The sequence below is a fragment of the Geospiza fortis genome, unplaced genomic scaffold, assembly GCF_000277835.1.
Source record: "Geospiza fortis unplaced genomic scaffold, GeoFor_1.0 scaffold219, whole genome shotgun sequence".
NCBI lineage: Eukaryota > Metazoa > Chordata > Aves > Passeriformes > Thraupidae > Geospiza > Geospiza fortis.
This window is the reverse complement of record NW_005054376.1, coordinates 2790063-2804798: the sequence shown is the minus strand read 5'-3', so window position 1 is coordinate 2804798 and position 14736 is coordinate 2790063. Positions and strand designations below refer to the sequence as shown.

Sequence of the window (14736 nt, the reverse complement as noted above, 5' to 3'; positions counted from 1 at the left end):
GAAGCTTGTTATTCATTGTGGGTCAGGTCCTGCAACTGTGGAGTCAGACTGAGTTTTGCCATTGATTTCAGTGGACACAGGGGCAATCTGTCTGGCCATTTTGAATGAATAAATTTTATTCCCACATAGAGACAAAAGTAGCTGGTATTAAATTGAGGCCTTTTTGCTGATGCGATATATAAATCATGAAGTTATTGTATGTTTGCTTAATTATAACCTCAAAGTAGAGAAAAATTTTCATCCTTTCAATGGAACTCCCAGCATAGGAAAAGAGGCACAAGTGGGACCCATGTAAATGCCAGATTACAGAAATGTTCCTGTGGTTGACAGCTTTGGTACTGTCATCTTTAGGTAAGGTGTATTCTGCAGCAAACTCCGTGTCATGTTACTAGTTACTCTCTGGGGGTAGAAATTATCTACTTCTGGCCTGCTTCCATTTAAAACTAAGTTTTTGTTGGCATTGCTTCATCTGATCTTAAGTTATGGTCTTTTGTTTATGTTACCAGGTTTTTTTAATTATCCTATGCAAATTTATTTTCAAAAAGAAATGAAGGAGCAGCACTACATCATCCCTTTGCTCTTTGACAAGATCAGAGAGGGGATGGTACCAGGAAAGACAACCCCCCTCCTCCCTTCCCCATCCCATCCCATCCCAGCAGGTTTATGGGCTGGTACTCTGCAAGTCTGGGTGTTAAACCTAGTGGTATAAGAACTGCAGACTGAAAATTCAGATACACTGCCTTTTCTTTGTTGCAGGAGGAAGCATTTTTTGCTGCAGGTCTGAGAAAGGGCAGGCTAGCATGGAGAAAGAGGTAAGTGGAGAAAAAGCCCTGCTTTCCAAAGAGAAAAGTTTGAAAAGGTCTATTCCTAGCATTGCTATTTCATAATATTATTTGCAGTGTGATGGGAGGGAAGTCAGCAGACGTATAGGCTCCTTTATAGCATTGACAAGTCAAGGAGATGATTAACGAGAGTACCAGACATTGTAATGGTAGGAGAAGGCCCACAGAAGTTAAACAAAAGTGCCTTCAGAATTTAGAGAATTCCCATGATCCATAGTAGGACCTCATTGTGCTTGTCTACTGTTTCTATTTTTGATTAGATTTATAAACACAGCACCACATATTTTCATGTGGCTCATAGCCCCAGGGCAGAGTGAGATTGACTGCGCTGAAACTGTGAGGCTTGTGAATTTCGGGCAAGGGATGGAGTGAAATAAGTAGTGTAATTGTTTTTGTGGAGTGACCGTGGGACCTCTTCTGTTCTGAATTACACATGGTTCAACCCTTTGACCCAACCAACCTCGGCAATGCCTGGTAGATCTCCTAAAGCTGTGCTGAAAGGTCCTATCAGTGACATGTTGGAACATTATCTGTCATGTGAGATGTGTGCCAACAACCATATTAAACTACATTAATTACTAGTGAGGCCATGTTTGTGACAATCTCAACTTCATTTAACCCATCATCATGTTAGTTATTGTTTAAGCAGGAAGTACAAATGGGGACAATTTATGAAATCAAAATGCAGCACCAATGTTTTGTGTAATAAATTGTATGTTTTACTTTGTTTTATTTCCCTTCTAGTTTTTTTTTCTTCCCTTGGCATTTTTGTTCTTGTCATCAGCTCTGTAGCTTGAGTTTTTTGAGGGCTTTTCTATTTTAAGAGCAAGCAATAAAAAGACTACTTCTTAGTAACTGAGCTAATACACCAGTGAGATTGTTGTTTCTTTCAGTGCAATTGTAAATGAAAGTTGACTGAAAGCACCACATTTGTTTCCTAGCAAGAAGCAAGCGCGCTAAGATAGTTTGTGTAGGGCTGAAAGATCACATGTGGGTTACTTGCTTGATGTGCATCCTCACTGATTTACTCTCCAGCTGGTGGGGCTCTGTATGGCCACGCTTGCACACCTCTGAGCATACACATGAATTGAGTGTACAATTCTTTTTAATTGCATAAAAGCAATTTTCTCATAGGTCTGAGCGTCTAGGCAGAAAAGCTTTCTATGGGTCCTCAAAAGGAGTCTGGTATGTAGAAATTCGGAAGGGATTCTTAGCACATGTTTGCTTTCTGAAGCATTTCTGTGTTTTATAGGGGAAGAGGCAAAACCTCTCCCACGTGCTCCTGCGTGGGCAGCGTGCAGGTTCAATCATGCCTAGCTGTGCCTGGTGTTCTATTAGACTAGACACACAGGGTTACATCTTCCACCTACACACCGAGCTGCTCTTTTACAATAAGCCTTTTCCTTTGGCCTCATTGTCTAGCTGGAATAAACAAAGAGTGGGGTGATTTATTTATTTATTTAATTTTATTTATTTTTGATTGCTGCAGAGTCAGTTAAAAAACATCTTTGACCCTCCTAAGTGTCATTCTCTTTGGCAATGAAAAGTTTGTTCTCTGCAAAATCTAACATGGAGTGCTTAAAGCAGACAGGTGCAAATACCAAGCTGTTTCTCTTTGGCTGCCATCCCTTAAACAGACAAAGTAATAGGCTGGGAGAAAGGAAAAGGTTCCAGCTCCAGCTGCATAACAGAAAGCCTTAACAGGGACTTAGCAGCTGGTTGCAAGAATTAAATGCTGTAAATACCAAGTAATGCATTTGTGTGTGTGTGAGTGTGTTCACAGAGGAATAAGTGCCTAGTGAAGCTCCATCCCTTTTTATGCAAGAGGATCATTCTTTGAAAACTGTGCTCCGCTTTCTGTTGAAAGGCTAATGCTCTCACTAAAGTGAATGAGAACAGAAGCCAGCATACCTGTTCCTGTTTACCATTGTTACACTCCTTAGAGCATTTCAGGCATTATTAGGTTCTTGGAGCCCTACCAGATTGACAATATTTCCAGCTACATCTCTTTTGGCTGTATTCAAACAAGGCCCCAAAGGAAAAAAAAAACAAAAAACCCAACAACCAACAACAAGACAACCAACCCACAAACAAAACCATGGATGAATCTGCTGAGCTAGTTTGCTGATGTTAGAAACAGTTGTTCATATTAGGAACACCTAATTTAATTTCATGAAAGAGACATAACATGCCAGTATGTGTATGAATCTAAGGTATGCATTTCCTAAAAGGAACTAAAACTCTGTCATTCCAAAGTTGCTCTTCTTTTTGACTTCCAGCTTGCATGGGGACTGCTGTCTGGAAGCAGTAACTTTAACTTTAACTCTAAGGCTGCTGATGAGGTCTGTCTGTGTGATCTTCGTAAGCAGATAAGGGTAGGGAGACAGCTCAGAGCAGAGCTTGTTTACAGCAGGACAGAAGAAAACAGCTAGACATAAATGAGGGCTGACGGTTTCATGAAGCACAATTGGTTGATCACAGATTCAATATGACTGCCCTGAACTGAGCGATGATCCGTACAGTATGCAAAATTCACTTTCTTGCTGGTCTGTGCCCACCAGCCTTCCAGCAGCTTTCCCAGAGCCCCTCAGCCACGGCTTTGAGTGGAACCAGAGCTGAACGCAGCATTGTTGTACCCAATTCCTTTTGACAACAATCACATTCTTTTAAAAACTTCATAGGTTTTAGTTGTCACTGGTTATAAATGAGGGGTTTTTTCCCTCGCCATTGCTGCTGCGGCTGCTGCTGTTGTTGTGGTGCTCGCTGCTCTCCCAGAGATGTGAGTGCTGCAGGTTCTGGTGCTCCCGGTTTTCCTTTGTTTCTGTCGGTATCAGAAAGCAGGCGGTGTGTTTTAATGATGATGGCGTGCAAAAAGATTTTAAAGGCTTAGATCCCTTTTTGAGTGGCATGGTGATTAGTCTGTGCTGCGCTCAAACATTTCTAACTCCCCTTGTCTTTGCTGTAGTGCAGCACACTCAAGGTAAAAAGACATTAAAAAGAATTAAAAGGCAGGACCTGTTTTTCAGCAACAGTCGTAGAGATTTAAGTTAGGATTAATTGTTACCAACAGCAAGATCACCCTTTAGACTCGACTTTGCAGGCAAGGGACACCCCCTTTCTGTGTGCTGGTTGTGGATGGACAGATCTGATGCATTTGGTTTGTGGATGCAAGCTGTACCCTTGTCACCGCACGTGTAAACCAGCACAGCCTTTGCATCACTTGAGGCTTTGGCTTGAGGTTGTGCAACTTTTTCTTTTTTTTTTTTTTTTTTTTTTTTAATGCTTTTTTATGTTTATTTTGGGATAATGTTCTGTAATCAGAGTGGAGGCTTTCTGTAAGGATGTGTGTTCATGTGCATTTGTCTTGGTATGCTCACACAACTGGACTTTGCCTGCAAACAATCCACACGGTCACTGAGAGCATTTATTTAATTTGCTATTGAAAACCTATGTTTTTCAGGTATGTGCAAACTGATTAAAGAACATTTGCTTTAGACATAAATTTGCATAAATACATACATTAAATAGTAGTGACTAATGATAAAATGAATGTAAAATGCAACTGGATAATTTCCTGCCTATTCTCTGATGAGAAGGCAAAGTACAATAAGGGTAGGGGGGTTGGGAAAGGAAACCTAAAATAAAAAGCAGGGGAAATAGTGTTATTTACACAACTTAAAATTGTTCATGTGTAAAAGAGAGAAGGATGAGGAAATTGGCTGGAAATAGGTATGAAAGGAAAATGTCTTCTAATTTCCTCTCAAGCACGAAGTGACAAGAACATGTGTTGATTGCACAAAGGCCACCACTGAAATACTCTATTATTCAGCTATGTTGAGAAGCAACACTGGAAGAATTCAACTCTGCTGTTGGAAATCAAGCATTGCTTTCATTCTAAAAAATATGAAGAACATATTTTCAAAACCTGATTGCATTAAGGGACAAGGGCATCATCTCTTTGCAGTGCAGAGGGATCACAAGCCTATTCCATCAATTACCTGAAAATTCTAGTTGGCATTTGACTGAATTACCAAATTATTTAGTCATTTGTGTCACTGAAAAATACAAAATTTGGTGTTAACTGTATTGAATTCTAAAAAAAATACTAGAACACCTCAAAAATCCAACACCTTAACACCTTCCCTGAAACAAGACAAAAAACTCAAAAATTCCAAACAATAAAAACCCCAAAACACACACATGCACAAATCCACTCCAGAACCCACTGCAGTACACATCTTTATTATGTATAGGGAAGGAGGAATACTTTTTATACTTCTTTGTGCTGTGAAAGGAGCTTGTGCATTTTCCAGACTATAACAGTTGAAAGTTGACTATGGCCAATATAGTGAGTACTTAGTTTTGCTAGGGAAATCTGACATGCAGAAGGAATACACAGAATCTAAAGCAAATCATCTTAATTCCATCAGAGTTATGGATGTATACTGATTTATACCACTTGAAAATTTGCCCCAGAATTTTTGGCCTGATATTGTTTTCTTTAGCTGCTAACATGAAGTTGAAGGTTTTGTGTGGTGATTATACACAGCATAGTAAGAATAATTATCACACAGCAGTGTTACAAATACTCTGGAATCTTGAAAGGAACCTCAATTAAAATTTTATGGCATGCAGGAATGCAGCAATTCTTTAATATTGCAAAGCAGACATAATTCTGAAGATACTAATGGAATGAACGTGTATTTTTGAAAAATCAGAAGCAGTAGGGTTGAATTTCTGAACCTATTGAACTCCTATCAAAGTTATCATTAACTTGAGCTGTGCTGCATGTGGCTTGCAGGAATTTTTTCCCTTATTGTATTTGTTTATTGTAGCTTTCAGAATGTGTCTGGTCATTTATACACATTTGTGTTTTAGTAGGGTATTAGTCTTAATTTAGAGGATGTCCACTGTTTCTAGAGAAGCATATATGCCTATGCATATACACATGTATAAATATGAAGATATTAATATCTATAGTAACCTGTCAGTGGTATGGTTCAGTTATTTTTGACAGGTTTATTGATTGTGTCTGCTGCAAGTGCTGTTTTTTTACTGGAAATTGACTCCCACAATCAAACGGGAAAGATGGATGCTGTAAAAACTGCAATTTTTCAATGATTCTTGTAATTAATCCTTTTGTATTGACAGTTTCCAGGAGCTATGTTGCCAGGAGTGGTCTTTATCACTGGACAATTAAACAGCTGGCTTGAAAAAATAATGCTGTTTTTGGAAGCTGCCATGTGACGTTCTAAAATAAATGGGTCTGAACTGTTTTCTTACTTTGGTTTTGGCTTTGATTAATACTCCCAGATGCGCTTTATTTTAGGTAATCTTTGCCTGTTTTGACTGTCAACATCTGAAATAGGGTCTGTAGCTGCAGACCAGACCACATGTGACTCTTGTCCAATGTGGGTCTAGGTATTACACAAAGATGGTGTTCAGCACTTGGGCCTTCCTTAGCTCAATGTGACCATGTAATTTTTTGAGCCTTGTTTGCCCATGGAAATTACTGTGGAACTTGTCAGAGTTAAGGTTCCACAAAATCTCCTGCTCTTAGGTTTCACTGTAACCCTTGTTGGCATCTCTCTAATATTACATGAACTTTTCTTTGTTGTAATGAGTCCTGCTTCCTCTCTCCCCCGGACTGTGATCTCTCTCTAGTGACAATTCATTTAAAATTGTTTTAGTTCTCTTGTCATTCTATTGCATTGTATGAAAGGGTAGAGCTCATTCGTTTTTGCTCCTCTGTGATGAACAGATACACTGGTTATGTAAGTGGACTTAGAAAATAGGAGGATGGGGGACATCAAGGAAGTCTGTCTATAAATATGCTATACAACCAAACTTTTCTAAATGAAGCACTGCCATTCTGCAAGTGAAATAAAGCAGTTGCTGTTGAATGCATACTGAGAGACAAGTCTTATAATGTTCTTCATTTGTTGAGGTTTCTTTGCATTAATTAAAATTGGGGAAAAACAAAGTATTTTAATGTGACCTTCATTTGGCATTTGTTTCAACTTTTCTTCTATTTTATTTAATTCTTCCACTTCTGTTGTTCAATTAGTGTTTGACCCCTTTAGCAGAGATTTAAATTAAATGACATTTCAATGCCATCCCATATTTAAAATACTGTGTTAGTTGTGGATCATAAAGGATGATCTTCGTTCTTTAGCTAATTTATTCATTTAACAATTTCCCTCCAGAAGTTCCAGCAGAAGGCTCTGAAGCAAACTAAGCAGAAGAAATCCAAGTCGGCTGAATTTCTGATGGGTGAGCCTTGCTTGATGAGTTATTGCTCATAATTTGTGTAAGGATTAATTAACTAATTACAGACAAATGGCTGTGGGCGAAATTTTGCTCTTGCTTGTCAGGGTGCAATTTGTAATTATTTTAATCATTTATTCTTTTTTTTTTTTTTTTTTTTTAGAGTTAATTTTAACCTAATTCTGTTTTGGTGACATTTGAGGACGATACACTTGAGTCTTTCAGCAAAAGAATTACTAGAAGGAATTTTCTGCTTGTCATTGAAATACACTTTGCTATAATGTGCTCTTCTGACCTCCTTGTTTTCTGTAGTAAAAGAAGAGAGAGCAGCAACAGAAGGCATTGAAAATCCAGCTTTTAACATCAGCAGCACAGATCTTTCAGCATATCAGCCTTCAGAAGAGAAAGTTATTAGACATGACAAGGCAGATAGCACCCTTGCAGCTCACCAACAAAAACTCGGGCTGCAAGCCCATGCTGAACCAAGAGGTGAGACATCAAACCTGATTAGCCTCAAACACAGCAACAGTGGTTGTGGTTGTTCCCCATCCAACCTGCACGCTCTGCGGCCTGTGCTGGGTTTTGCCATCCCAGCATGTACAAGCAGGCTCCCTGCAAACCCTGGGTAGGAAGTCCAACATGCTTCCAAAAACACTTGGGCTGTCTAAATATTTAGAGACCTGGGCTTTGTCTCCATGCTCAAGTGACTCCCTGTGATGGGGTGCAGGTTTTGTGGGCTGCCTGTCAGTGGGAGGGAGTGTGGGGAGTCAGTGTTCATAGCAGTGCTTCCCCCTAATTTGGATTGAGCTGGGTTTTAGAGGCACTGCAGCCAGTCTGAGCACATAGATGCTGCTCCCTCACTGGCTCCCTTGCATTGAATAGCTTGAAACAGCTTACAGATCCATGATTGATTGTTGTCCTTAGGTCTCCCATATGCCCTCAGTCAATCGACATCTTGCCTCTGTTTCATCTTTCATTATTTTTTTTCAGCCAGTGTTGCTCAGATGCTTGGAGCTGAGTCCTGTTTGCTCAGCTTGTCCAGGGGAGTGATCCTGGATTTTCAGCTCAGTTTTGATGCAGCACCTAAAAGAATTGCTGCCTTGGGAAGCAATTTCTGTTTATCATTTTGATTTATCCGAACTATAAGGAGTGTCACTTGATGTCAGTTCTCCTTTTGCAGAGGTTTGATCTCTTTTAATCTACTATTTAATTACTCCATTTTGAATTATTATTAATCCCGGACATTAGGGAAAATGGTTATCTTAGTAATCCAGTGAGGAAGAAGGTACCAAATTAACTGGTGTGGCTTTGAACAGTCCTGATCAGCCAGCATCTCCCATCAAACTCACAAGTGGAGCTGCTGCTTACTGAGTACCCTTGCAACCTGTGAACCCAGGTATTTAAATGGGTAAGTGCAGGCTGATGAGCAGACCTTCAGACAGTCGTTTTTTAAACATTGGACCTTGTTGTGTTAAGATTTTGTCCTTGCAGGACTGGAGAGCCCACGGCTCCTAATGGCTTCTTGCAAAATTAGATTTGGCTTTCCATTTAGCTTTCATGTGACTCTGTGCAGTGCCACATGGAGCAGGAATTCTTCGTCTTTCCTTTGCAGACTGTCAGAACAGTGATTAAGCAGACAAAGGGATTGATTGTTTTTTAATGAAATAGTCTATCTGGCAAAAAATGAAGTCGGGCTCGCTGGAGACTATCCATGCTTTCAGTCGCTTCTTCAGAAATTCATGAATAGTTCCCTCAAGAAAACAACACATTTTTTTAAAAGCTTGAAATGCGTTTTTAAACATTTTGATTTTTCATCCTAAGTAGCATTTTGTTCAAAAAAACCCTAGCTGAATATAGTCTTTGTGAAAGGAGTAGAAATTGTTCCATTTTGCCTGGAATGCAATGCCTTGAGACAATGCTAAGTGTTTCTGTAATGGAAGAGGAAAGCTTGCCGAGAGTTGGAAAATTTTGTTTCCCAACACTGCGTCCCCCTTCTCGACCTTCTGTTCATCCAGTTAGCCAAAAGATCAGTTATTCACATAGCTCTGCCTCTAAGTCAAGCAGCTATTAAAAAGTAATCACCCATTTATACTATCATAAAAAAGTCTAGATTGGAAAATATCTCTAGAGATCATCTGGTCTAACCTTGCATTAAATTATTCTTAGTCTAACTTGTGTCAGCACTTGTTCGGCAATCACAGAGATCAGTCAAAATTTATCAAGGGCCACTAATAAGCCAGCATCTTCAAGCCTGAAATCTGGGAAAAAATCTTCAGGTACCTCATGAGCTAATTTTCCCCATTTCCAAGGGTAACAATTCTTCATTAAAGAGGGAAAGAGAAAAGCCAGCTGCGCAGGTAAACACTTTATCACATTAAGGTAGTAATGTATAAATATTCATATTTCACAGTCCTCAGTGAAGACTAGGTCTACAGGTAGTTTATGCCTGAATGCATCAGTCTTTTGAAGTCTGGGTCCTCCAGAGCCCAAGGGATCAGTTCTTCAAACCTGTCTTCCTTTGATCCAAGCTCATAGATGCTTTTCATAGCTGGTGCCATTTCAGCTCATAGCAAAACCAGACATGGTTCTGAACGCTATTGCCATCTTCTTCCACAGGGGAAACATTTCCACAGCATCCTCTCCTGCCCCTCTGCTCCCAGGAACCAATATGCAGTTCGCAAGACAGCACAGAATTCTCCTTTTTTTCCACCTGGGATGCAGGACTTGTACTCCATGCTGGAAGATATTTCTCTAGGAGGGTGCGCCCACGCACCAAGCACAACAGCATAGCCCATGTAAAAAAAAATGTTTAGGCTCTATACCGCCCCCTTTCCCTTTTCTCCTCTTCTTCCCCGGATGCCAATAAAATACTCTCCTTTTTTTGGAGTTACTTCACTTCACAGCTGTTGGCTGCTCTTCCAGTTCTCAGCCCCCAGGCTTAAGTTCAGTTGCTTACTCAATAGGGAATGGCATTTGTCAATTCTAATGCTTGGTGTTAAACTGTGCAACTTAAAACCAGTTATAACCTTGAGCAAAATTATTTAATCGCAGGATTTAGCAGATTACAGGTTGAGAACACTATATAAACATCAGGCAGGGTTTTCAGGCTAAGCAGTTGGAGGCAGGGCAGAGAGGTGGCATTGCCTTTCTATTATCTTTCCACCTATCGCCCATGTTGTTAATGGCAGCAATTAATAGCCACAGGGGTTGCTATCATTTCCTCCACCTGGCAACAGAGTCACAGGCTGTTCCTCTGTCAGCAATTGCCAGAGGGAAGTGTTCTCTAAAAAAACATCCACCTACTTTGAGATGTCTTCTTGCACATCTCCATACTACATATATTGGGAAGTAGTGTGAGTAGTCAGCTGCATGTTCAAGACAGTCTTAAAACCTGTTCCTGGAATTTGGCTATTTGTCTGCACGGGGGCTCCTCTACAGAACACGCTTTAACTGGAGATTAAATAGCTAGTGGAAAGGCCCAAGTCATTGTAAATTGTCTGCATCTGCCCCCAAAAGACCTAATTCACATATATGTTTGCGCTTTTTCAATTTTTTTCTCTCATAATAGAATATGTTCTAGAAATAAGAGTTTGCGAACTCATTCTTGTTTGCAAGAAGTTTATTAAAATTTTTGGTGTTTTTGTTTAGAGAGTTTTTCACTTTTTGAATTATGTTGGTGAGGGCTATTCTTGTGACTCAAAGTGTGAGGCTCCTGCATCCTTTGTTTGTGGGGAAACTGGGGCAGAGCATGAGATTTCTCTGTTGTCACCATCAACAGAGAAGGCCTTTGACAGAAATAAAAGCTCTGATCCTTAGTCCATTCCTCTTTTCATTAGGCTATTCCATATATTTCACTGTTCTATTCTCTATGATGGACAGAATTCCAGATTTTATCATCACTGGTAGCCTGTTGTTCAGGACTAGGCCACTGAGTAACTCTTTGCTCTCCATCATCAGTGCAGTCCTGGTACTGTTGTTAAATGTTGTAATGACCCAGGGGAACTGCCTGACTATTTACTCAGATTAATCTCCTGATTTTTCAGCCAACTAATTGGTTTCTATCCTGTTTTCTCTTCTGGATTCTATGCTGACTTTTTGCTGATTGCTGCCATCACCTTAATTTCTTTTACATATTGCTTGTGAAATTAAGTTCATCTAGCAGCAGCCTTGTAGTTGCCAAACTGCAATTTGTTTCTTATTTCTTAAACCACTCAGTTTCCTTGTGGCTAAATCCAACCAACCCTTCTGCCTTTCTCCCCCTCATCAAACATTGAATTGCAGAGATTTTCATGATGGCCATCCTAATGGAAGGTCTAATAGATAATTTTCTCTGGGAAAAACATTAGGGATTGCATCACCCAAATCTTCAAGAACCTGCGTCCACCAGTTCCTCAGTTGTCAGACACTTGATCTCAAGGTGAGCCAATATCACTTTTTCTCTTTTCTCCAGGGAGGTTTAGACATAAAATATTTTGTAGTGTGTCCTAAAGTTCAGGCTGGCTTCGTAAAGTCTCTGCCCAGTAAAGAGCTTCCAGCAAACTGTCATGACAGGAACACCAAACTTCCAGGAATTATTCTATCTTTGTCTGACAGTAGAAGACACAGGCAATTTCTCAACTTCAGATGGATGATGTATGTTACAAGCAATCCCTGAACACGGGACTACTGTACTTAGCATTTTATTGTAGGACTGTAAAGCAGATGTTATTGTATTTTAGCATTCAGTACATTTTTTCCTCAGCTGCTGTTATCAGAAAAAGTCCAAATGCCTTACACCAGTTTGTGCTTTTTAGTGTTCATCACAGTGATACAAAGATTTGGTCTAGCTTGTGCTGAGAAGAGCCCTGTGGGATGGCACTGCTCACATTGCCACAAGATAAGTAAAATTTCCAGCCCAGCCATACCGAGAGAATTTATGTCAGATCAAATTAGAATGTGATCTTTCTGTGGTGTCAACTGTACATGTAAGCTGCAGAATCCAGGAATGAGGATTTTTGGGCATATTCCCACTGCATGACCTGCCTTGTAGCTGGTGGCCGTACAAGCACCTTTGGAGACTGTGATACTCTGTGGCTTTTGCAAGGAAAATAAAGGAAAGGCTGTTGTCCTGTATGCTGTGTGCTTGTAAACGGTTTGAGGCAGTCTGACCCTAAATATTGATGATTCAGGTTAAAATTGTCTCCAGATGACAAGAAGTATTAATTTTTTTCCCTATTATCCCCAATACACAAATCTTTTTTCAAAACTAGATTATCTCCTAAAATAAAGAAGCTCTAATTAATTCTACCATTTTATCTGCAACAGGCACTGTTAACATCTCATATCATGCTCCAATAAATTTGCCCACAGAGATTAACAACATCTGAGTGGGGAAAGAAAGGGAAAGAAAAAACGGAGGGAAAGAAAGCCTTTTCAGCTGAAGACTAGGAACTATTCTTCTAATTAGCCCAAGTACAGAATGGCTTTAGCATGGCTATACTGCTTCTGGGAGCAAATTAGTGTCTGTGTGGATCTCTGCTGCATCACCTTGAAGCTGCAGAGCTAGGCTGGGTATACCTAACACAGTGCTGCACATGTCCTACAGGGAAAGTCCCATTATAAAGTAGACCATCCTTGCTCCTTATCAAAAGCTAAAGTAGAGACAAGCCTGTGGTAAGGAACAGTTGCTGACAAAAGTTGTTCAAATGTGTCATGACAACATAAGGCCTTCCTTTCTCAAGAATGTAACCAGGCAAGACCTCGATGTAGGAGTACGCAGAGAAAAAAGCTTTGTGAAGGAGCCATGTAGGATATCAGATTGCTATAAGTATCAGCAGCTGCATTGAGTTCAGTCTGTTTATAGAGAGCTAGAGGCTGACACTTTTTGAACAGGTCTAAATTTATTCCAAAGAAGTGGTAGAAGGAGACATTGGAGAGACAGAAAACACAGGTGAAAAAATAGGCTTCTGCTGTAAATTTATGTTTGTGCTGCATGTGAAGGAAATGGGAGCTTGTGACACTGCTGATTTGTGTTGGACAAAGTGATTTGCATAAAGGATGGGACCAGAAATATGAATCAAAACCGTACACTTTTTTTTCCTTAAACAATGGCAAAGTTTATATCTAATAATTCAAGTTCTATGTATGTGGTTCCATGCTTTCTGATTCCAACAGGGACTTTGAAATGGAAATGCCAAACTTGGTATGCAGGGCATGATGGATCACCATGTATGCATAGGAATAAAAGGGTTGTCATTGGAAGTAATTTTGCGTTGAATTACACAATGTGTAATCCAATTGAAATCAGCAGAACGGCACAAGGTGTAATGTAGTGTGCAAAACGTGATCCATTGCATGCAATTTTAACAGGGATACCACAGCACTCATCTAAGTAATGTGCTAAAATTGAATTTGTGAAAGGTAAGGGAGAAGAATTGTGAAGAATGGATGCATTTTATAATTGGGAAAATACTTTTTCAGAATGTGATGAAATGTATATTTTTAAGGCTAATTTATTACACTTGGAAATTGTTTGCTTTGTAATGGTGCTGTCAGATCCTCAAAATTTGGCAAGTTACCCCACTGGCACAGAGTGGGACCAGCCAAGCCTGTCAGCCTGGGAGAACTTAGTATCCATTTTCCCCATTGATGTGCATCACATTATCTAATACTGTTTCTAAAAGAATTCCATCATCATCATCAGTAAATCTTTTTCTCATGCCCTCGACCAACAGCATTCCCCAGGAAAAGTAGCAGGTCTCACACTGGCATCCCTTGGCACAGTGCCCTCTGTTGCCTGCAGGAAAATAAAAAAGGGAAAAAGAACTAATTTCCATGCTGTATCTTTGTTTAAACAGCAGAGAAGGCAGTAAGTCTTGCAGGACTAGAGCTGGGGGTAAATATTGTGGGTGCCATGAGTACCATGCGGTGCTTTTCAGGGGTCAGGGCAGGTGCAACACGATCTGCACTGCTCAGGAAGAACCCCTTCACCAGTGTCCCATCAAAGCTGACAAGTGGGTTTATTCAAGGCTTGCAATATGAACACAAGACACAGTTATCTGATTTCCTCATTACCTATGGTGTCTGCTGAGGATAAGGAGAATAACATGTGATACCTTTAAATTTTTTTTTTTTAATTGGGAAGTCATCTGATGTTGGTAGTGTTTAACGAGCTGGGTCTTCAAGAGAAAATCTATTGTCCAGTCACTGGTGAAATGCTCTTCAGTATGAAGGTGCCATTAACATGCAAATTTTTATTGACTGCTATTAATGAAAATTAAATAATGGAATAAAGTTAACGCCCTCAGGAATCTTATTTTAGATCTACATAGAAAATATTTATTTATACATATAATATAGAAAATAATGTTAGATATGTATATGTCAAATGGACATGAGCTAAATGTGACCAATATCCTGAGTCAGTAATAATAATTAAGAGTGCAAACTAAAAGTATACCTACTGACTAATGTTAATTCTTTTTTTTCCTTGAAAAAAATGAGGATGGAAAGTAAACACTGCTTTATGGACTGCATATTAATTCACTATGTTCTACAAGACTGTAGTTTTACTCTTAGCATCTTCATAACATTTTGATATGAGTAATTCTAGCAATACAAAATTTTGGAGTAAAATCTTAGATTTGTT

At 39.6% G+C, this 14736-nt stretch overlaps 1 protein-coding gene across 1 annotated transcript in view; it reads left to right on the top strand.

The window, feature by feature from the left end:
- Positions 1-800: 800 nt before the first annotated feature.
- OFCC1 (orofacial cleft 1 candidate 1) overlaps positions 801-14736 on the top strand; it is a 158291-nt gene continuing 144355 nt past the window's right edge. The window contains exons 1-3 of the mRNA XM_014308603.1: positions 801-812; positions 7049-7115; positions 7422-7598. Coding sequence (XP_014164078.1) covers positions 801-812; positions 7049-7115; positions 7422-7598 — 256 coding nt within the window. The remainder of the gene's footprint in view (positions 813-7048; positions 7116-7421; positions 7599-14736) is intronic.